A 24,683-nucleotide genomic window follows, 5' to 3' on the forward strand; every position below is an offset into this window, starting at 1 on the left:
AGTATTGTAAACCAATATTACGAACATACGAAAAGAAAGAAGAAAATTGTTTCGTCATTCAAGGTAAGAATATAATTTTTATAACGAAATAACATTTCATCTCAAATGAATTAATTCTTTCCTGGTGTTTTTTGAGATATTTAATAGTAACAAAATAGAAAACAATATTTAAATTTCCTAGCTATTGATACTAAAACTGAAATTTTCAGTTGAACTCCGTTAATAATAATGAAACCAAAAAATTTGTTCTCATTTTGTTGTTTCATTAATTAAAACTACTTTTATTCAAAAGACTAATAAAAATGGATTTTTTTATTGTTGTTGATTTTTTTAAAAAATAACTGCCAATTCTTTTGCACTTTTAAAAGAATCAAGAGATTTAACAATTTAATACTACTTAATGTAATGTTCTTGACCAATTGTGTAAATTTACAATAAAATTAATGCAAAGTTTTGCTGAAAGAGAATCGTTTATAGAATAAACTACATTTTTAGGGAGAGATGATATTGTACTAAAAAATTTATCTGTATTAAGAAGAAAATAGTAAAGCACACATTCCGCCTTTCAAAATAAAATAAACTATATCCATTTTGTTAGCAATTGTTCAAGATTTCATATTTTAAATCTGACATTAATTATTATGAATGTTTTTAATTCGTTTTTTAATTTTTTTTCTATCGAGCTATGAACTGGAGATATATTTTGTTAGCAAATGAGCATACAAGGCTAACCGAAGCACAATAAATAGCAGTTTCTAGGAGACGAATCTCTTGAGGCAGTGGGAAACGCTGTTTAGGACCGGGTCTGGCTTCTTTCTTTCACTCTTGCATTCCACAAGAAGCGCAGCATTGCAATCTGAATTGACTTGCCTCGCAAAGCTTAGTACCTTTCACCACATCACAATAAGTAGATTGGTCATAGCAATCTTCTTCATCTTCTACAAACAAAATAAATATGTATAAGTGTATTGTGAAAATGCAAGAATTATGCTAAACACTACAAAACTCTTAGTTGTTCGACTCCATTTAGTTTAGTTCGTTTAGTAATGAATCAAAAGCTCATAAATGTAAACTATCGTGGAAGTACTGTAATAGTTAATTCTTCTTTGCATAGCGATGCTGGTTTATATCAATAACAATTTTTGTCTTTCTATATTAAATCTGACAAAGTTAATATTTATTTTTAAAAGAATTATCACTTTCTTTACTCTAAATAGTTAACTAATTAATTTTAATTAAAATATTAAGCTGGAAATTGTCACCCACTACTTGTTCCTTTATTCTTTACCAGCCGCCTCTATTGCTGAGCTGATCTGCTAAGAGTATTGTTTGTCTTGAACTTTAATTAAATGTCTTGTACGTAACTTGGCGCCCTCGGCAAGATATTTTTAAATATCAAATTGTAATAGACATTAAAGTCGTCTTATTTTACCTTGTTACCTGTTTACACCTGTTCTATTTATTTTGTGCATGAACCTTAAAGAAATATTTAATTTCCATGACTTCGCAATCCCATGAAAGGTAAAGTCTTGTTGATACCATTTGCGGTGATATAATTTTGCTTTCTGATTCTTCATATTAATTGCTCAGATAGTTTTTCTTATCTTTCAAAAATAGAAGAAAATCATGCAGTTATTCCTTTGATGAAACAATGAAAACGCTTTAAATTTCATTATAAAAATGGAATCTGTTGTTCAAAATTATGTAAAATGAATGTTATTAAAATTATGTAGTAGAAAAGACAATTTTTATCTCAAGTGTCTGTGCTTCGGATTTCATGCCATCCTGGCCTATAGAATGCCCATCACAGTGGTCTAAACATGGAAAGTTATATTTGATAAACCAATTATGTTTGATAAAGTGTTAATATTATTTTAATACTAGCTATTATCCGCGACTTCGTTCGCGTGGAAATTTTGACGTGTATGTATGAGAACTAACGGTCTGATCAAAATGTAAAATGTTATGAAATCGTATCATTATAGTGTTGTTGAAAACAGAGGCTGATATGATATAATCAAGAAACTTGTAACTTATTGAAAGATCTACTTGAGAATTTCAAAATTTATTTTTATTCTAATACCATAATGTACATAACATTAAATGACTTATTATTTTCCATCAGAACATCCAAGTTTTGAGCACTTGAAACACGTGAGCAACCAACATATAATTGACCGTGTGAGAAACATGGTAACATGATAGTGTGAGCCCAAATTAATGCGTGCCGCTTTTAATGTTTGGTCCTGGGATTTGTTGATCGTCATTGTAAAAGCCAATTTTAAGGGAAATTGCAAACTTTTGAAACAAAATGGAAAGTTGTTTGGAATAATAGGTATGCGGGGAATTAAAAAGCTGTCTCCTTTAGCAGATCCTGTAATAATGGCAGCTTTTATAATATTACTGCCAAGCTCTGTGATACGAAGGGTACAGTTACAGAGTCTGGGTCCATCAAGATTTCGCATCAGCAGAGCTAGAACGCAACTTTAAGCTGCAGCTTATGCGAAAGTACACCTCTTAACCCTGGGGAGTTGAGAAATTCAATGGGGTAGGTAGTACCCCGAATTAGCCATCATAGTTTCTATAGATGTGTATAGTTTTGGATTTCCGATAATGTCAAAAAAAAAAAATTTTTATTTTATTGACCCACTCGTTTTTTGGCGACATCACTGCCGTCTCACACAACCACTCTTCATTATTTATATTAACCTCCCAAAAAATTTGGAAAAATTTGCATGATAAGTTTATCTTCAGTAGCCACTGGATAGGAAAATTCTTCTGAAAATAGAATTATCCCATCAGCATCCACTTCTAAACGACCCTCTACAATTTGCAAAGACACCAGATTCATGGTCGTTGTACAGTTGGACGCGCATGTTGCACGTAAGTAGGAGCTTTTCAATCCTAGACCACAGAGGCGACGCCTTGAGACATGCGTTTATTTCATCCGCCGGTGTGGCCCTCTCAATGACTGGTAATGTCTGTCTAAAATCACCTGAGAGCAAACCGACAACCCCGCCCATCACTGCCTGGTTACCGCGGGTGTCCTGCAGGTTGCGGTTTAACGCCTCTAATGCATGCTTGTGCGATATTGTGCACTCATCCTATACTATTAACATGCACTGCTGCAAAAGGACTCTTACCTGTACCCCCCTGATGCATAGAGAAAGTATAATGCCATCAAAAACATAACTTGTAAAAAAAAACAAGTCTCGCAACTCAGTTCTTCTAACGTAAAAAGTTGTGAGATCCTGTAGTACCAAGTCGATCAATTTATTCAGTCCCTACTTAAGTGTCCTTCTGTCTTAAGTTATTACGTAATTGGCTAACTTAACAACATCTTATAGTAACCATATCAATATTAAAAATCTTTTATGGTTAAAATAAATAGATTGACTTGGCCATCGCATTGATTGACTTGGCTTCTCGGTGAACTTCGGGATGAGACCCCATCGCATGAAATCACAATGTATCTTTACATTAAATTAGATTACATTAACATATTATATTAAATTAGATTGTTTAGTGCAATTGCCAAGTCAATCTATTTATTTTATCCAAAAAAGATTTTTAATATTGAGTTGCGAGACTTGGTTTTTTTTACAAGTTATGTTTTTGATGGCATCTCATTTCTTTTTGTATGTAGTCTTCCTCTTTTTCTTTTTCGGTACTACTTCTTGAGCTTCAGCTTCTTAAAGCCCACTCCCTGTCTCTATGGGTTTTTCTCATAAGCTTTGATGTTACAATTTTTGACAAGTCTGGACGGTAAATGCTTCTTAGTCTGTTGTATTCACAAATTGAGGATTCCTGCACTTTAATACTTCCAAAGTCAATATTAATTAGATGTAAGTTCATTTTATTTGTGATCATATCGAGGACTCTTTTTTGATCGGCATTAAGTTTTGCGATCATACTTTGAAGACCAGTTTGCTCTTCTACCAGATTTATTCTCTGAAAGTCACCCATTGCGTTTGCAGCTTCCACAGCTTCAAATTGAATTATTTCAAATTAGATATTGTTACAAACCTGTAATTTTTCTTCCCAGCGAGAATAGTGTCATCATAAAAAAGACCGTTTTACATTAATCTGTATTGGATGCTGTCGGATGCCGAGCCAATGATCCCAGAGCTTGGTGACAAACTTGGCGACGAATTTGCCGACAAAATAGATAATGCTCGAAACTTCGAGAAATTTATCGATCCGTCCATTAATACACGCATATTTTAGTTTTTCATTGATTTATACACTAAACACTAATTGTATTCTAAATTTAAAGCTTCTATGTCTGCTAAAAGTGTCTTAGAGTTTTGATGATCGGTCAGTCAGTCAGTGACAAAATTCCCAAACTTTGACTAGTTATAATTCTTAAACTACTGGTTCAAATTTAATGAAATTTGAAATATACCGTGTTTATATAATGTCTGCTTGGTTACTGAAAATTCAGACTTCAAGTTTTATTCACAACGAAGTTATAGGGGGTCGAAAATGGCCTAAACTGCTTCGAGAAAAGGATGGTACGGCGTGCCGCTTGTTTTTGCTCGACTTGGCGGGGGCACTGCCGTGAACCCAGATCCCTCCTCTCCACTATTTACTCGATGCAGAATCGTTTTGTAAACTTGAATCTGCTTGGGAAGTAATCGTAGTATTATTTCATTCGCCTGCGCTTTTAAAACTGGGATGTCTTAGTTTAGCTCCTTCACAACTTAGCTTGATACTTCCCCTCTTCGCTGCGGTGTGGTTAGACCGAAATCAGCAAGACATTTACCAGATACGGAAATTATTTTATCCTCAATCAACACCAAAGCTCCGTTAATGATTAGGTCATTGTGAGTGCCATCCGGCCTATGCACGATATCTTCTAATAAAGCTAATAATCCTTGTATTTATTCCACAGTTGAAAGGGGTTTGATAATCCGCAAATGCTTACTAAAGTTGCAAACAGGTCTTCCGGCTACTTTCATAACCCGAGCTGTATTACTCCTCTTCGAGATTAGATTTGCGTTTTCTGGGCATTTAGAAAAAGTATCAAATAATAACAAATAAAAAAAAATCAAACTAACCTAAAAAACGATTTACTTAAAACTATAAGCATATACGAAAAATATATAACTCACATAAATACAATTTAATTACAAAAGCAAACAACTAACCTAAAAACAATTTATTTGCATTACCTGAAATAAAACAAAACAGCAAACCAAGTCCGTATTTCTTTAAAATCAAGTCAAGTCTATTTTATTTATCGATAGAGATTGAGATAGCTACAATAGTATAATACTCATATTTTTTAAATTTTTAATGAAAATACAGTTGTCAACAATCAGAACACACTGCACATGCGTGAATGTTCAACGGCAGTTGGCGTAACACAAATGCATGAATTTTCTACGCCAGTTGGGGTAACGCAATACAGATTAGAAATTTTTAATTTCCTTTATTCTGTTTTATTTTAATTTAAAAGTACTTCAGAATGAAACCGAAAGATCGATTCATTAACAATGATTAATTTTAAAGCATCAAACACTAAGAAAATAAACAGAATCGTTTGAAATATTCGATCGAAAATATGTTAAGCCTAACTTCTTTAGTGTGGGAAAAAAAAAAAAAAAAAAACTGAAAATTTGGCGATGGAGAAATGAATATTTTTGGCGGGAAAGTTAGTTTTTAATTAATAAAAAATAACCAATCAATTAACCGGAATAAATAGTAGACTATATCCTATTCCAGACTATAATCTATCTCCTTACTAAATTTCATCCAAATCCGTTCAGCCGTTCTGGCGTGATTGACTAACATCCATCCAAACATTCACATTTATAACAGTATAGATTTTAGCATTCATAGAGTTTGTATTTTTTTTACAAAACTATTTATTTGGTCAATAGGAAATTTAGTTTTTTTTTTTTTTTTTTAAAGTCGATTTGCTTGCAAATTCCTCCCAACCTAAAGGTTCTAGGCCTAGTTGGAAATCTTCTTAAAGTGTTAGTCTTAATCAATTTTTCAGAAAATATTTTCAAGTTTTACTACTAGCGAAATATTTAATTAGTAATTAATCGTTTCAATTGAAGCAATGGATTATGTTACCGTTTTTGCAAGGAGCCCTTCCACATGGCTTCGTGGATTGTGGAGCCGAACCTTTGCAGGCGCTTGGAGGCGCCGGTTCTTCTGTGCCATGCCACACGCATTGAACTCTGCGACTTCGAAATCCTTTGTTTCCACAAGTGGCAGTACACTGCAATAAATGATGCATACATTTTCATTTGTTCACTTATAGTTTTAACTTCTTACACACATCTCTAAATATTTATGTAAAAAGTTAACAAATATACATACATTTTTATATATGTATGTAAATATGTGTATATTTACATATTAAATATGTTCATATTTACTTATGGATTTAACTTAGACGCCACTGATACTTGGGACAGTTGTTATTTCAATCCAGATAAGGAAGTAAAAGATATTTGCTATACTTAAACTCTTTCCAGTGATTTTGCCTTTTAACTTAATTTTTTCTTTGGTTTTATTTACTATTAAGTATCAATAATTATGTTATTTGATGATTATGTTAGACACATTCTGATAAGCGAAGGAATTAATATATACATGCTTGTGTTTTATAAATGAGTTAGAGGAATGAAAATATTGTGCGAAAGGTCAGATATAATTTTCTGAAAATCAGTCAAATAACCATTTTTAACATGATGACGGTTCTTATTTCGCTTATCCAGCTTTAATATTGAAGCAATGGGTGTATGGAAAAAGATAACAAAGGCTGTCGGCCTCTATTTCCCCAAACCGTTTTTCCAGTATCAAATTTTGAACCAACCCTGTCTAGTAGTAGATTGTCTGCACTTTTATTTGTATGTAAATACGAAAATTTAAAAACACCATACTTTTGATTTATGAAATTTGATATACACTTTTAGTGTTTAAATGCAAATTCTCGTCAAATTTTGTTCGAAAAAAGTCAAAGGATTGATGATCTGTCGGTCTCTACTTTAACATGCATGCAGTCAGATACGCAGTGACATGAATAGGTATATAAATAATTAAATACTTATCTTTACTTTGATATATAGTTTTAATACATAGTGTAGAATTTTATCAATTTTTGAATGAATTCTGTTCAGCCTATTTTAATACATGTGAAGTGATAATTCAAAAATGCAACAATTTAACTAAAAAATTTGATATTCGATCTTATTGCTAAAATTGTAATTCAGGTTCAAATTTTAATTTCAAATGGTGGATACAAGGCCTGTTAACTCTTAGATTATTTTTTTTTAATTATGAAGCACAAAATACTCATGCCCGTAACTTCGAACTTAAAATTCTGAGCACTCGTAGCTTTCACGGCTCTATTCAAGATCCACATTTTAGCACTTTATTGGAGAATATCTGAAAAAATTTCGGAGAGGCCAATTCCGCTATTGATTTTAAATTTAATTTAAATTAATTTAAATTTGTTTAATTAATTTAATTAATTAATTTTAATTAATTACTAAATTAATTTAATTTTAAATACAACATGTATTAAGAACATTTTTGTGAAATTCGCTTTTTTTTTATAAAATAGAGGTTTTTAATGACTAATCAATTTTTATAGTTCTCCTGTAATTAGAACATTTTTGTAAGTGATAGCAATAATAAATCTACGATGAATAGAGAATAATATTAAAATTTAAGATGCTTAAAATGAAATCTCATATTTGGCTTAACAATAGATGACAAGAAACAGAAATTCTTGGCGAAATGCCAAGAATCTTTTGATCCTTCAAACATTGCATAGCTCTAAGTATAAAACATTAAAAAACATTTCCTTGTAAATTAAAGATTAATTTTAAATAAAAAAAAACAAGTTCAGTGTTTCTATTTATTCAAGTTTTTTTATATCTGGAGATCAGTGTAGGAAAGATTTTATATATATGTATATATATATAAAAGAAAGAAATTAGAAAGAAAAACTTGATTAGGTATTTTTTTTTGTTAGTAAACAACAATGATTTAAAAATATATAGATTTAGAAAATATTTTATTATTATTATTATTATAAGTTAAATTATTATAATTATTATTTAAAAAATTCTTAAACTATAGGAATAGGGGATTTCCTGTTAGAAGATAATAGGTAAGAAGAAATTTTGAGAGCGTCTTTTTGACATTCTTAGATTCTTCAGTAATTGCAAAAAGAAATAATTATAAGAAACGTGGGTTCATTATAGTGTTCTGAATAATTGTTTTGATAGAACTCCTTTTTAGTTTTCTTTTTATGGATATTCAATTTCTTTTATAGTTATTTTCAATTTAACCTCATGAGAATTGTTTCTACTTGCAAAAATGCTGCAAGTGGAAAAAAAATCGATGAAGATGGGTCGAGGAGAAGTTGAGAAAGAAATTTTCTTAAATTCTGACTTATAATATCCGGTGTCTAACGTTAATTTTATCTAATAAAGAAGAACGTAATACATAAAAAAATTAATTAATTATTAAATTTCAGAAAGGATTAAATTATTTATTAATAGAAAGTGCGTGTGAAGGACTATATATTATTATCACAGAACTCTATTAAAATTTAAAATAAGATTTTTAAATATTTCAGTCATGGCATTAAGCATTAATAAAACATGAAGTTCTTAAAATAGATTACGAATAGAAACACGAAAGTGTATTCTGTAATAAACATATATCATAATATTTGAGAACAATTCGTATAATGATGGAAAACAATCCTATATAATATTTTTACATTTTGCAAGGTTTCACTAGTAATAAAAAATATTGCATAGTTGATAAATATATGCAATGCTGCTTTTTTTGTAATTTCTTAGTATTGTGCGACGCTGTGTAGCATTGTGAATAGTTAATCTCAAAGATTTAAAATCTGATAAAAAGAAAAGAAGGGAGACACAAAAAGCTCATACCTCTGACCATTGTCCTTCTTTCCACATTCCTTTGCAGTTGGAATTGAAGCATTCTCGTTTTCTTGTCGGCCTCTTTCTGCTGTCACAGTGACTAGGTGTGATCGTTCGGTTCGCCATTTCACAAAGCACACTCCGCTTTTGGTAGGCGGTATTCCAAGACAAACAGTTCTTGGTGCTACACTGTATGATGAAAAGGCCGTTACTATTATAAGTTTTTCGAAATACTTAGGTAAATTGACAATCGTATTTGGATATTCTTGACAATGCAAACACTTTAATAATATAAATTCTTTTTTAATGACATTTGAGCATGTATTTCTGGGAAACATTGGGTCTGTTTGGATTTAGGAACATCAAAACTAACGCCGTTTCCAAAAGTTCTTAATTTTAAAAATTGTGATTTTAATACAAGTTTTCTTCAAGTACGTATAAATATGTTTGTTGTTCAAGCCCTAAGCGCTTTTTAAAAATTTCTTCACGTAGTTTGTGAGTTACTGATTATCTGATTTGAAAAGTTTCAGACTGAATTTCTGATTAAGAATTGTAAAATCTCCAACTGAAAGGTTGTCGTACTAAATATAAATAAAATATATTTAGAACAATACAAGAATACTCTCAAGACAATATATGAAAGTATTCTTGCTTTAAAAAATGAATTACACGCACGCACACACACACACACACACACACGCGCGCGCGCGCACGCACCGACCCAAGCAAGCTCTTTTTTAAAAGAATGTGCTTGATGGGTAATTTTCTATCTTTTCACGCGGAGCGTGGGAGCCGCTGACGGAAGCATTTTCACTCATTTAATCTAACGGTGTATAGGTGAAATGACGAAAGCAGATCTTATATATTTTCACACAAGGGTTTTTGATTGCATTCTGCTCTTCATATTTTGTCTCATACAATTACATACATAATAAACAGTATCATAAACAAGCGTCAATAGTCATTTAATCCATATCCTAAAGAAAGTGTCACATGAATGAAGTTAACTTTACGATTTTCAGATTCGCCATTGAAAAAATTGGTATATAAGTAATTCAAGGTTGGCGATCAGCTAAACGATGTACTTTCTTAGTGTCTTTTCTCTTTTGTTTACTTTAACTTTTAAAATCGTTTCGTTTTACTAAGGTTTTAAATGAAACAATTCCAATTTAATGCATTTTATTTTTATTTAATTTGTTAAAAGTCATTCAGCCAAATAAAAATATATAATTAATTTTCTAAAAATCAATTAGATAGAAAGAATCTTAAAGGGAAATTAACTCATTTAAAAAAATTAATATATTTAATGAAAAAGGATATGGTATTTGCGTGCTTTGTTTTAAAGTAATTCTATTTTTTAGTATCTTTTATAAGCTTACTTTGGCCCTAAAGTTAACATTGTTTCAAATAAGGAAATAAAATCTTGAATCGCCAAAGCAGTCATGCATCGTTATGTCAAAGGATAATTTAAAAATATAATTAGGTTGAATGTATAATCAATACTAAATATTAAATTTTTTTAATTTAAAAATTTAATATCTGACATAGAAATTAAACATTTTGGGTAAATGAAAAAATTTATTTTTTCAACATGAGTATTTCGATCCTTAAAAAGCACTTTTTTCATTACCATTCATTTGTGAAATAAGAAAAAGCGCATTTCTCATTCTGAAATGAATAGATATGTGTAAAATTATGACACTTGTTTGTTAAACAGGAATATAATAGTAAACATGTCATTGCACATATTAAATACATCACCTCTGACCAGTTTCCAGTAATCCATTCCGGACACGGATCTAGTCTACAGGAACGGACAGTTGGTGGTTCGGGTAATCCACCATCAATGCATAACCCTTTTGGCACGTGACGCGTGGCATTGTTCAACACTGTTACGCGGCACTCAACAGTCCTCAGCTGCATAAGAAGGGGAAGGAAAAATAAAATGGCGTTTTAAAATTACTGGCTTACATTTCAAGTTTCATTTGCAAATTAGGAAACGACTTTGTTTCTTGCGTGTTTAAAATAGATAATACATAAATAATAATTTGATGTTGTACATACTTTATTAATTCTAAATTATTGTTACTTAAATTTTGTTCTGAATTCTAATAGATACTATTTTGAATTCTGATTTACTACAAAGTTAAAAAAAAAGTGCTGTAATATATTTTATTACAGACGAAAATTACAGATAGAATCTATGAAGTAATTACCTGTGAATTAATACATTTTTTTCTATTATTCATACCAAGATGTATAGAGACTGCTTTTGCTACCTTCTCCAATGGCCTTCGCCACTACATTTCTTCGCGCTACTCGAGAATCATTATTTCTTAAGAAAATTCATCATCATGGGGAAACTTAATGAGGGGAATAATCTAGTTGTGAAAGTGCTGAAATGTAATGTTTTGAACCCACGATGGGCTCTTGAGACGGCGCTTTATCATGATAGAATCCCTGCGATTTGGTTCTTTTGGTGTGCTTTTGAACTCCAGGAATCACAGGTTATGAATATGTGCTGTAAGTATTTAGCCTGAAAGAAACCGTTCTAACTAGACGGCCAAATGGTAATTTTCTCTGATTCTAGGCTAAACGGTATGCCTCATTATAATTTAGAAAATATTTGAAAAGCCCCAGAACTCTTTGAATGTAGTAGAATATTCTTTGCTATTTTATAACTTTATTGTAATTTACGAATGTTATTTCGAATCTTCCATTTTTATATCTTACTTTCAGGCACCTTTTTCCTTTGGAAATCGGTGAAAGTTAATAATTCCTTATATTTAATAATATAAATTTGCAACTTAATTTTAAAAAATGAAGTTCTGAGGGTTTAAATAGCATATTTAAATTCATAGGTTTAAATAGCTTAGTTTAACAACATCATATATAATTTGACTTTACCCTATAGATCGTAAATATTTTTATAGTAAAAAAATAGCTCACTATTCCATAAATTACCTGCACTCCTTTTTCACCACAAGAATGGGAGCATTTCGACCACTCCCCGAAGATCCACTCGTATTCTAAAACGACGGGGTCGGATTTGATACGCTCTTCAGCAAAGTGCCGCATGTTGACCAGAAAGTGACGAACTTGGGGCAGGCTGGATTGGTTCGCCAATTTCTGATGGTGATTCTCAATTAGTGGAGCAGGTGTAGTGGAAATGAATGTGGTTGAACCTGTAAGAAATAAATTTCATTTAAAATTTTCGCTGTATTGACGATTCAATATGTCAGTTTATCAGTATTTCATTATTCTGATGGAATTCCTCATAACCATGTTAATAACGTGTTCAGAACATCGAATATAAATTTAATGATACTTTCTATTTATAGTTAACGTAAAAAAAAAAGTAAGTTTTAACACTCCTTATTTGTATCAGTTTAAAAAAATAAACTTTTACTAAAAATAAAGTTAGTTGAAAATAAGATAATGAAAGTTTTTAGATTTAGGTGTATTTGAATTCTAGAAGTTTAGTGGAGAAAGACAAGTTTTTCTCGCAAATTACCGTTGTGAGAATTCCTTGGGAATTAAAAAAGAAACTTAGATACGAGATAATGCAAATCTAAAGTAATATCTCGTCAATTGTCCAGTCAAATTAAAACTCCAATACAAACAATATAGACACTTTGCCTCCAGACGTTTATTAGACATTTTATTCCCCTAGATATCGTATTCTTCTTATAAAAAAGCAGCTCTATATGCGAATTGATTGTATTATCCACCATCATTTTTTTCCCAAATGAAGATGGCAGTTTTATTATGTTAGAGAAAATATAAAACACAATGTTTCAACTATTGATGGACTGAATAAATTTCATTCAATGCGAATATTCAAAATTTTTTCTCCCCATTATAAGGTTAAGGGTTCCTAACACAATGTAACAAGACCAAACGTCTCAGAGCTAAATAAAAAACACAAATGACGAGTAAGATTTCTAACAATCAAGGAGTTCAAAGATTGCAAAAGATTGCTATGGTATAACTTGGGAATAGCTGAATATCTATCTCTGATCTGCCGAATTCAGATATCTTAAGGATTAATATCAAGTCTAAAAATTTACTTAAAATTCTTCCATGAAGTAGATTCATGTAGTTATTAGCAGGCAATATTTAATGAATGCAAAGTGTCATAATTGGAAACTTTGCACATCACGCTTTCCTTTTTGCTATTCAAGTTAGAAAATAAAAATAAATATGATAACGTATTCGGTTCTTGGTTTAATAAAGATTCTATACAAATATATACTCATTTAAATGTATGCTTCGTTTTTTGAAAAAATATGATTTTTTTTAATTCGAAAAATCAATCGGAATTTTAATAAAAATACTCATATTTCTGCAGCAAAATCTTACAATGTTTGCACAGAATTTTATGCTCTACAATGTTTTTGTGTGACTATTTTTTGGATTAAATGTGACGTTTTTTTTTTAAATTTTTTTTATTAATAATAAGCCAATCCTTGTGCACCACAAAGTACAGCACAAGGCTTACAGAGGTAAGTTGAAACAAATACATACATAGAAAAAAAAATATGTATATATAAAAATAAGGATAAAAAGAACAGGAAAAAAAAAATAAAAAAAACTAATTAAAAATTGAAGCAGCAAAGGCAATAAATTTACAGAATGAGAAAAAAGCAATTTTGTGGTCGACCAAAACATGAAGCGGAGGTGAAAACTTAATATTACAGGCATCTAGATCCACAATAAAATCCCTTCTCCCTTCAGTAAGTTTGGAGCAATCAAAAAGCAAGTGTTCGACATTTTGAACTCCACCCACGCTGCAAGAGCACAGATCAGTGTTCGGTAATCTAAATTTCTTGAGATAGTAATTGAAATTACCGTGTCCAGTAAGAAATTTTGTTAATTGAAAATCACTGAAAAAATGCTTGTTATTCAACCTTTGAGAAATTGTAGGGAAAAATAATTTGGTTAAAGAGGCAGTTGACGAATTTTGGTACAGCTCGTTCCATAAGAGAATGGTCTTTTTGTGATTCTCATTACGAATGTGAGATTTGGGAATGCTCATAGGATCAATGATGTTTAGTTTTGTAGCTTGCTTTGCAAGCCAATCGGCTCTTTCATTCCCTAAAATGCCAGAATGACCTCGGACATGAGAAAAACAGAGGCTAATTCCTCTTGCTTTAAGCTCGTAAAGAGTGATGTGAAAATTCATTACAATTTTGTTGCAAGAAGAAACATTACTAAGCAAAAATAAGGATGAGAGAGAATCAGTACAAATAAGGAACCTGGATGACAGAGTACAGTGGTTTACTATCCATTTGAGCGAGTTACTGAGGCACAGCAATTCTGCTTGGAACACACTACACTCATCGGGAATTCTAAACATAAAGTGTTCCATTTCAACTGCGTCTTGAAACACAACAAAAGCAAGTCCAACACGGTGGTTGAGTTTACTGCCATCAGTAAAACACACAACAGGAAAATTGCTAAGAACATTGTCCTTATAATCGATAATTTCGATAGGAACACGTTCAGCAGGATGTGGAAGATTGGAAAAAGACAGTTTGGAATCTTGGGTAATTTTTATAACGTTATCTTTGAAGTCTTTATTTTGAACGACGAAAAGGTCAATTGGGGGAAACCCCGCAATGACAAATCAGGCTTCGTAGCTTAAAGTTCTGTAGCCACGTATAACTCTAAGTAAAATTCTTCTTTGAATTCTACGAAGATTTCGACAGTTAATCTTTTTTTTTTCAAAGCATTACCCCAAACCCTAGAGGCATAGCAGACAAAAGTGTAAGGTTCACTTTGTGTATCGATGAAAGAATTGTAATCGTTTAGCTTATGTTAACTTGTGAAAACGAATGTTGGCAACAGATGTTTGGTTGTCGATGTTCGCCATGGTTGTAACCTACGCATATGCTTTACCACAATAATAGATTTTTATTTTTCTAATTAAGAACTCTTTCTTAACATTTAAATTTCAAGAGGCTAATTATAAATCAGCCTTATATGGCGCAGCCGGAATCTAATGGACTTGCAAAAGGAATTTCAAATAATATTTTATAAAAAAAACATCGCACTAGTTAAGCCTTCTTTGGAACTTTCAGAATCCTCGCCAAGGAATGATAATCTCGCCAAGATTGTTTCTGCCTGAACGTATTCCAAAAATCGCCCACGCATAGTAAGTGAAGTTTATGAGATACTTTATATACTTTCATTTTACTTGTGATAAAACCTTGTACAAATCAGTGCGAGTATTCTAACGAATGCTGAATATTGATTTCGCATTACCTTCAAAATAATTATTCTGTTTGCAAAATTTATTGCTTGCTTTTTAAACAAGAACATCGCCAAGCAATCTTCGCTTTATTAACAAGAACATCGCCAAGCAATCTTCGCTTTTTAAACAAGAACGTCGCCAAGCAATCTTCGCTAATTTATTTCGTTCGTCAAGAACAGTGAACAGAAATAAAAAAAAAATGTCAACAAAAGAGGATATCATTTTTAATTCTTTAGACTCGCAACCGCTACAAACTTTAACGATAGTTCAACTGAAAAAAGAATTACGTTTCAGAAATCTTTCGCTAACTGGAAATAAGAATGAACTAATTTTGCGTATTGTAGAGGATAATAATAAAAGAAATAGTGAAGGAACTTTGGAAGAATTAAATGTTCTTCGAGTGCAGAATCTTAATAACGCTGAGGAGGCAATTTCTGATAATGCACATTTATTGACAGAGATTGAATCTCTGCGAAAACAAGTAGAACTTTTAAGTAATTCTTCTACACAATCGCCACTTCCTATGCCTCCGCCCTCTCAAATAGATCCGAATATCGCAGCTATTCTTTCTACATTAATGGAAACGCAAAAACAATTTTTAGAAAGACAAGTAAATCCAAATGTGATTCAAATCACATCTACAAATGACACAGCAAATTCAATCCAAATATTTAAAGGTGATATAATTGAAAATGCACTTGAATGGTTAAAGGAAGTTGAAAGAATTTCAACTTTAGCTAACTGGTCCGACGAATTAAAATTAACTAATGCTATTTCTCGTCTCTCAGGATCTGCAAAAAATTGGCAATTAACAACAGGAAAAAATTTTAATGATTGGATTACTTGGAAAAATGCTCTCGCCTCAAGATTTAAAAGGCGTATTACAATGCAAGAATTTTTGGCTCACCAAAGTGAACGAAAGTTGAGGCATAATGAAAGTTTAGTAGATTATATTTATTCAAAAGACGCTCTTTTGGAAAAAGCTCCCTTCACCATTCCCCAACCTGACCGTATTTCTATGATCATAGGTGATATTACCGAGGAAAAATGGCAAATAGCATTAGCTACTCAAAATACGAATACTGTTGAAGAATTAATTGACAGGGCAACTGCACTTGATGCTATTCGCAGTGCAAAACAAGAGCATAAGAAACATTCTCCGAAATCTCAAATTCGATCTTCTTATACACATGATGAACAACGTCGTAAATACAATCCAGTAACTGACGATGTTCGTGATATTACTTGTTGGAGATGTGGAAACAAAGGCCATGCATCTTTTATGTGCAGTTTACCACCTCCTCCACGTGGTTCAACCATAGCTCAACCAAGAAACACGTCACGACAAAATCAATATACCAACAGTCAAACTAATGTCCAAATCCCATCTTCTAGCAGTTCAACTAGTTCTGATAATAACGCAGTCAAAACTATAAGTTTGAACTCTTCAAATTCCCGCCGCAACAACAACAATCGCAACTCCACATCTGGAAGATCTACAACCGCAAATAGTGCAAATAATAGTTCTATAAATTGTATTAGAACTGAAACTAACAGACGTGCCTTAATACCTGTTATTATCAACAATGATACAGAAATTCAAGCCCTCTGTGATCCATGTGCAGATATCACAGTCATTCAACAATCTTGTGTTCCAAATGATATTGTTATTAACCCGTGGACTGATGGACAGTTCCAAGTTGTTGACCATGAAATAAAGCCAATAGGTTGGATTTCTTTAAACATAATTGTTGGTAATTTGGAACATATGATGCCTAAAATTGGAGTGTGCACCCAGCTTCCATTTAAGCTTATTTTAGGATTCGATTGGCAACAACAAGTTCAAGCTAGATGCACTTACGACCCTAATGGCTCATTATGTATTTCTACTCCAACTTCATTTCATTTGTACGAATGTATTCATGCTTCGAAACCCAGCATCAACTGTGTCGCTCTTCATCCATCCTCACTACCATCATTAGATGATGTTACTTTGCCAGAAGCAACACCCAATATAATTTAATCCGAAACAAACCTTATCCCTAAATCCGCAGGACTCTCTACAACTCAACAAGCTCAACTTGATGCAGTAATTGGAAAATTTACTGATGTTTTTTATTCGAATGATGATAACATTGGACTATGTCCATATGTGGAATTCAAAATCGAATTGCGACATGAAAAGCCTATTAGATGTAGACCTTATAGACTTTCAGAGCCTGATCGCCAGTTTCTAAAAACGCAAATAGAAAAATGGTTAAAACAAGGAATTTGCCGTCATTCCAACTCACCGTACGCAGCACCAGCTTTCATTGTGGAGCAGCCCTTTCATGAAAGTACTCCTAGGCGAGTTGTGGTAGATTTCTCTCGCACTATTAACCCTATCACAAATATTGATCCGCATCCAATCGACCAAATGGAAGACGTTATTCAACGCATGGCAGGCAAGAGCTACAATTCTAAAATGGATGTAAAATCTGCATTTCACTGCATTCCCATAAGAGACATTGACACCTACAAAACTGGATTTGTCACTCCTGACGGACATTATGAATTTCTTCGAATGCCTTTTGGTGTCACAAATGGCCCATCTACAATGACAAGAGCGATTAAATTAGCCTACAATCATCTGGCACACCACAATGTCAACACATACATTGATGATATATCAACTTCTCATGATGACTTCAATTATCATCTCAAAGTGATATATAAAATCTTTGAAGCAACTCAAAAAGCTGGCTTCAAGCTGACACGAGAAAAAACGCAATTTGCAGTATCAGAAATAACTCTTTTTGGTCGAATTATTTCTCAAGATGGTGTTCGTCCTGATCCGGAACGCATAGCAGCAATTGAACGTTATCTAACTCTCAAATCAATTCATGAAGTCTGTAGTTTCCTTGGATTTGCTAATCAGTTTCGTAAGTATATTCGTAACTATGCTGTTATTGCTAAACCTTTAACAAGCGTTTTAAAAGGTTTAGAAAAGAAGACCAACAATGCTTCCATAGTTTTAACAGATGACCAACAGCGTACATTTGAATCTTTAAAAACTGCAATTACTACTGCTCCAATTCTTTCGTATTTCAAACAAGGATTACCAACCTTTGTAGAAACTGATGCATCTTATTCTGGACTAGGAGCAGTTTTATCTCAAGAACAGAATGGAAAGCGTCGTGTCATTGAATATGCTTCACGTACCTTAAAAGATGCTGAAACACGCTACCACAGTAACGAACTGGAATGTACTGCTGTACATTGGGCCCTAACTGAAAAATTTCGACTCTATCTCCTAGGTTACAAGTTTCAACTCATCACAGACAACTATACAACCGCTTATGTAGTTGCAAAATCTGCAATTAATCGAAAATTTGCACGATATTTAGTGGATTTGGCTCAATTTGATTTCACAACTGAGCACAGACCCGGAAAGCAAAATGTCATCGCTGATCACCTTTCACGTTTCCCAACACCACCTGTTTGTTTAACAGTTACTGCAAGTTATGAATCAGACATTTGTGTGAAACAGAAAAGAGATGACTTTTGTCAGTATATTTTTCGCTTACTCAGAGAAAAAAATCCAAACAAAAGGACAATGTCAATCATATGCAATTACAATATCGATAACAACACTCTTGTGCGAGTTAAAGATAATAATTCGAAATCTGTAGTAGTGATTCCAAAGTCAATGAGAGAGAAATCTCTGATCGCTTGTCACGATGATGTTGGACATATGGACGCAAAAAAAACTCTTCACAATTTGCAATTACGTTATTGGTGGCCAAATATGCGCAAGGACTGTAAAGCATATGTTCGAAGCTGTCATAAATGCCAAATTGTCAACCGACGTACTGCTAATGCCTATGGTCTTTTGCAGCAATTGCCGATTCCATCCACACCTTGGGAAATTGTATCTGCTGACCACATAATCTGTTTGCCAGAAACAAGAAATGGAAATACAAATATGCTTGTCCAAATTGACCACGCCACGCGCTATGTAATTGCAACACCTTCTGCATCTCTTGCTGCTCATACAGTGACTGATGCTCTGTATCATAATATAATACTTAGATATGGACCGCCAAATATGTATTTATCAGATGGAGGAACAGCATTTACCGCACGTCACACTCAGCGGTTTCTTCAAAAATATGGAATCACACAATCAACGACACCACCTTATTCACCACAAGCTAATAGTATCGTTGAACGAGCCAACGGCATCATTGTGTCCTCTTTGAAAAAAATGATTGACAAAAACCCGAATAAATGGGACGAATTACTTCCAAATGCCTTACTCGCAATTAACACCACAAAACAAAATTCTACTAAGAAATCACCATTTTATTTACTTCATGGATATGAGCCACGCCTTCCACGTGAACTTCACATTGGTAGCTTCATAGATGACACGCCACGTGAAGACCAACTAGACCTCTTAACTTTGGCCAGGGCCGAAGCAGCAAATAATGTGTATGAAACACATTTGGAGAACAAGAAACGATTTGATCTCCATCGCAGATCCCATTCCTTCAAGGCAGGAGATCTCGTATTGTACGACTGGCCGAAAAAAGGAGATCACAAACTTTCTTCTATTTTCAAAGGACCATTTGTGATTATACGTCCAGTCGGGGCCGTGTGCTACGAGATCAAGTCTACAACACAGCAGAACAAATTTATCAAGGTTGTCCACGTACAACATCTTCGCCCTTACTTTAAACGAAATTCACCAACCATCGAGGAAAGCAGCACAGACGAAGAGAATGAGAGACACTGAGCCATCATCAAAAAGATATTAACTGGTCTGTGTTCCCCAGAGACTTGAACTATGATTTCATCAAAAACTTTGTTTCTTTTACTTTTACGCTTCAATTTAAAATTTCTTCTGTCTGTCAAAATTTTATATTGAGCGGGGCCGAATGTAAGGTTCACTTTGTGTATCGATGAAAGAATTGTAATCGTTTAGCTTATGTTAACTTGTGAAAACGAATGTTGGCAACAGATGTTTGGTTGTCGATGTTCGCCATGGTTGTAACCTACGCATATGCTTTACCACAATAATAGATTTTTATTTTTCTAATTAAGAACTCTTTCTTAACATTTAAATTTCAAGAGGCTAATTATAAATCAGCCTTATAAAAGGAACAATTCCCTGTTTGTAGATCATGCCAATAACGTTGGATTTCAATCCGAAGGTGTTGCAAGAGACACGATTAAGTCCTTTCAGAATGTTTTCACATTTTTTGGAAAGATATAAAATATGATTTTTCCAACAGAATTTGTCATCAAGCATTACCCCTAGGTATTTGATTTCATTTACCATTTCAAGTCGTATGTTGTCAAAAAATAGTTGTTTGCTAGAAAAGTCCACGTTCTTTTTCTTAATAGCCATGACCTTCGATTTATTCGGGTTGAATTCCATTTTGAAATCTCTTGCCCAGTTTAAAATATCATCCAATGTGCTTTGAGCAAGTTCAAAAATATCATCAAGACATTTTCCCTGAAAGCAGATGAGCAGATCGTCCGCGAAGGCTATGGTTTCACATCCTGTGATCTTCGAAAGTCTAGCAAGAAGGCTGTTCATTATTAAATTCCACAGAAGTGGACCAGAGACGGAGCCTTGGGGACAGCCCCTTTGCAAGGAACGGGAAACTGAAACACTACCGAGTGTAAGAGAGGCAGACCTATCATTCAAGAAATCTCTGACCAGATGAAATATGTTACTTGGAATAGCAAAATTTTTGAGCAAAACGAGAATAGCCGGCCATCAAGCATGATCAAAAGCTCCTTTGATATCAAGAAAAATTAAAATTGTAAGCATATTTTTCTTCTTGCCTTTATCAACTACGTCTTTTAGGTAAAGGAGAGCATCTTCACAACATTTTTGCGGAGTGAAACCGAACTGGATCTCGTTTAAGAGTTTTTTACTGTGCAAAAACCAGGAAATCCTGTTAATAATCAGCTTTTCAAGACAATTTCCAATAGTTGGTAGGAGGCTGATACATCTCAAATTGTCCAGATGTGGACCACGAAAGTCATTATTTTTCGGAATTAAAAAGATGTTTGCTCTCTTCTAGGAGCGCGGAAAGGTACTAAGCTGTAAGCAAGCATTAAAAAGTTTAGAAAAGAAACAGGGGAACATCAAGTGAATGCGTTTCAAGGTTTCATTTTGTATGCAATCAGGACCAGGAGATTTATTAAGCTTAAGGGAGTTAATCACTCCATCTATTTCTGCAGTAGTAAATAGAGGATCAAGACTCGAAGAATAATTTTCCAAGGCTTTAGTTCGTTGCAATCCGTGGAAAGGTGTATCCGTATTAATAGTATCGATAGAAAAGCATTTTTTATAAATCTCATTTATAGTTTCTTCAACAGAAGTGGTGGCGGAACCATTTGGAAAACGAATCCCAGAGACTTCAATTTTTTTCATGAAGTTTTGTTTTATACCGTACGTATAGATTTTCTTCCAAACATTATGTTCGTTAATATCCTCTATAAAGTCCTTCCAATATTGGACTTTAGCCTCTTCAAGCATTGAACTGTAATTTTCTTTTATTTGTAAATACTTCTGTCTATAAAGATGTCTAAGAATAGAATTTCGAGTTCTTTGATACCTGCGCCTAGCAGCATTGAGCCTTTTCCTCATACACTCAATCTCTATGCTCCACCAAGGAACCCAGTGCATTCTTATCTTTTTAAGAGGCATTGAGGCTTTAGAGGCAGAAAGGACTACATCTTCAAAGTTTTCTATGACAGATATTAAGGTGTCCACATCAGCACAAGAATCGATACGATTAGAAAGGTCAACAAAAGGTTGCTTGCAAAAAGAGTCAAAGCGATCCCAATTTGCCTTCTTAACATTGAAATATAGAAAATTATTGCATCTGTTAGAGGTAGAAGGATTAGTTGTCGCAGTAACTTCAAATTCAATTGTATTATGATCGGAAAGGGATTCATATTCTGGAAGGCACCAATATGAAACGTCACCTAGCACATCTGTTCCCACAACAGTTATATCAATATAGCTGGAGCCCTGAGAGCCACTGAAGGTAGGACCACAATCTTCATTAATTACAAATAAGTTGTTCATACTTAAAAAGTCACAGAGCTTAATACCGCGAGAGTCGGAAATTGGACTGTGCCAGAGTTCGAACTTACTGTTAGCGTCCATACCCCAGATTAGCCTACGGCAATCTATTACGGCAAACACTTCACTGATTTTATGTAAATCCAAATCAATAATTCTGTTAGGTTCAAAATAGTAGGACAGAAGAATAAATTTGAAAGCATTGAACGTGATGTGAATAAAAACCATATTGTAATCGACATTATTTAAATAAAAAAAAGTTGAAAGTTCTTGGTTACGAACAATGATCGCCGCCTTGATAGTATCACAACCTGCGTTGAAGTACGTGCGATACGAAGATGGAAAGAAAGGAAGAGAACCATTATAAGCGTAAGGCTCCTGAACAAGAGCAACATCTATGGCCGAAGTGTCCATGTTAAGAATGAGCTGCTGTAGCAATCTTTGAGCGGTGACGGTTAAGCTGAATAACTCTAAGACTTGATCTGGACGAATTAAACATGAGACATTCTGGAAATATTTCTGCTCTTCATAAAAATATGCGTGGGACACTTATCCGCAAAAGGTCTATGTTTAACATCAACTTTCTTACTGGTATCCTTTATCTTTTTATTGTAGCGAATGCAATTAACGCAAACTTGGCTTGCTGTATTCTCGCAATGTTCACTTTTATGTTCTTCAGCACATTTAAAACAAGCAACTGAATTATTACAATCCACTGCTTTGTGATTATAACCAAGGCACTTAAAACACCTATTTATTATTACAAAATTGTCGACCCTGCAAATAGACCATTCAAAGTATAAATAACCAGAAGATAAACACTTTTGATGGAGATTAGGTGGAAATTCACACACAACATGTCTGTTATTTGGAAATTTCTTTAAGGTGAATTTTAAGTTAATGTCTTTGCTACTTTCACCGTCCGCAAAGATGTCAGAATTTTGATCAAATATTATGTTAGCAATTTCATTATTGTCTATTTCATTTGGCACATTTTTAACAAGAAGGGCCGGATTTTTCCCCTTTGGTTCAGCCGATTGAAGTAAACGATTAGTTTTCAATTCATTTTTTAATTTGTCCCGGTCAGCCGAGGAGCAACATTGAACAATAACTTTATTATTAGCTATTGCTCTAACATTTTTAATTCCTATTTTCTTCTCTCTTGGATTTATAACTTCTTTTAGCATTTTTTGCACGTCATTGGAAGAGGCATTTTCAAAGCTTTCAGTAGCGCTGACAATAGGAGGACAACTATTTTGCGAATTGTTTACAAAGTCGCCCCTAGATGGCGATACTACCTCAGTGTAAGATGGCCTTGCAACCAAAACAACCAGACTTTCTTCGCAAGCCTTACGATAATTAACGGATTGTAATCGTTCAAAACTTTTAGTAATTGCAATTTTTAACTCACACAAGGCATTCTTGGCTTGTTCCCTCAACTCATGGTTCATGTTGCACTTCGAAACGAGCGCCATATCAATAGTTTCAAAGTGATTTTCAAGAGACGCGTACAACATCAAGCACACCGTCCGCCATTTTGAACTCCCCTAAATGTGACGTTATCGAGTAATTTTGGAACAAGACTTTATTTTATGCCATAATAGCCGAAATTGTCCTCTCAGCATGAGAGTGGCGGATTTGGGATGATCATATTTAACCTTTACTAAAGCGATTAAATCAATAAAACTTAAGAAATAGTTATTTTTTCCTGTCTTAAAATCTCTGTCCAAATTGCTAAGATATAACTTTTTTCATTTCCACATTTTTGTGCACCCTTACAGTGTTGCTCTTAAGAATGAATCTCCTTTGATTCACGCATTGCTAAGCATTTCGATGTTTTTACAGTTTGATGTGTGGGCATAGAGTCGAAATGTTACAAATGGATGAGAATTTATCTGAGATATACGAATTTCGATTACCTAGAAAAATTCGTATTCTTTAAACTCAGTGTGAGAATATACATCTCTGATAGAAAACTACATTGTATCTCTCTGATTATTCAAAAGTGTCAGTTCTATAGAGAATTTATATGTGGTCAAAGCTTACTTGTATCCGAGTAAAATCCGGCATCCGGTTGTCTCGTAGGTAGAGGTTTTACTTGAACAATCACGTCGCTCCGAAAAGCCCCGGCCAAGCATGTGTAAGTGCCAGCATCTGCGAAGATTATCTTGTGAATACGGAGGGCTCCTTTGCCAGACACTGACACTCGGGGCCATCCGTTCGTCGTGGAGGGTGGAATGCGCAAGTGGCCCTTGAACCAGAGTACTCTGCTCGTATTGGAGGCCGGAGGGACGGGACAGTGGAACTTCGCATTCGAACCTTTGAAGAGAATTGCTTGTCCCGATGCTTTTAAAGTGACACGCCTAGGGGCACAGAAATAATAATTAATCTTCTGCAGTATAGACTGTAGAATGGGTTGGTT

At 33.5% G+C, this 24,683-nt stretch overlaps 1 protein-coding gene across 1 annotated transcript in view; it reads right to left on the reverse strand.

Moving 5' to 3' along the window:
• Window positions 1-438: 438 nt before the first annotated feature.
• Window positions 439-24,683, reverse strand: part of LOC129976598 (ADAMTS-like protein 1) — a 128,376-nt gene continuing 104,131 nt past the window's right edge. The window contains exons 15-20 of the mRNA XM_056090237.1: window positions 24,308-24,624; window positions 11,883-12,103; window positions 10,680-10,835; window positions 8,928-9,107; window positions 6,085-6,232; window positions 439-938 (exon numbers count right to left, since the gene is read on the reverse strand). Coding sequence (XP_055946212.1) covers window positions 820-938; window positions 6,085-6,232; window positions 8,928-9,107; window positions 10,680-10,835; window positions 11,883-12,103; window positions 24,308-24,624 — 1,141 coding nt within the window. The 3' untranslated portion in view covers window positions 439-819. The remainder of the gene's footprint in view (window positions 939-6,084; window positions 6,233-8,927; window positions 9,108-10,679; window positions 10,836-11,882; window positions 12,104-24,307; window positions 24,625-24,683) is intronic.

The sequence above is a fragment of the Argiope bruennichi genome, chromosome 7 (genome assembly GCF_947563725.1).
Source record: "Argiope bruennichi chromosome 7, qqArgBrue1.1, whole genome shotgun sequence".
Lineage (NCBI taxonomy): Eukaryota > Metazoa > Arthropoda > Arachnida > Araneae > Araneidae > Argiope > Argiope bruennichi.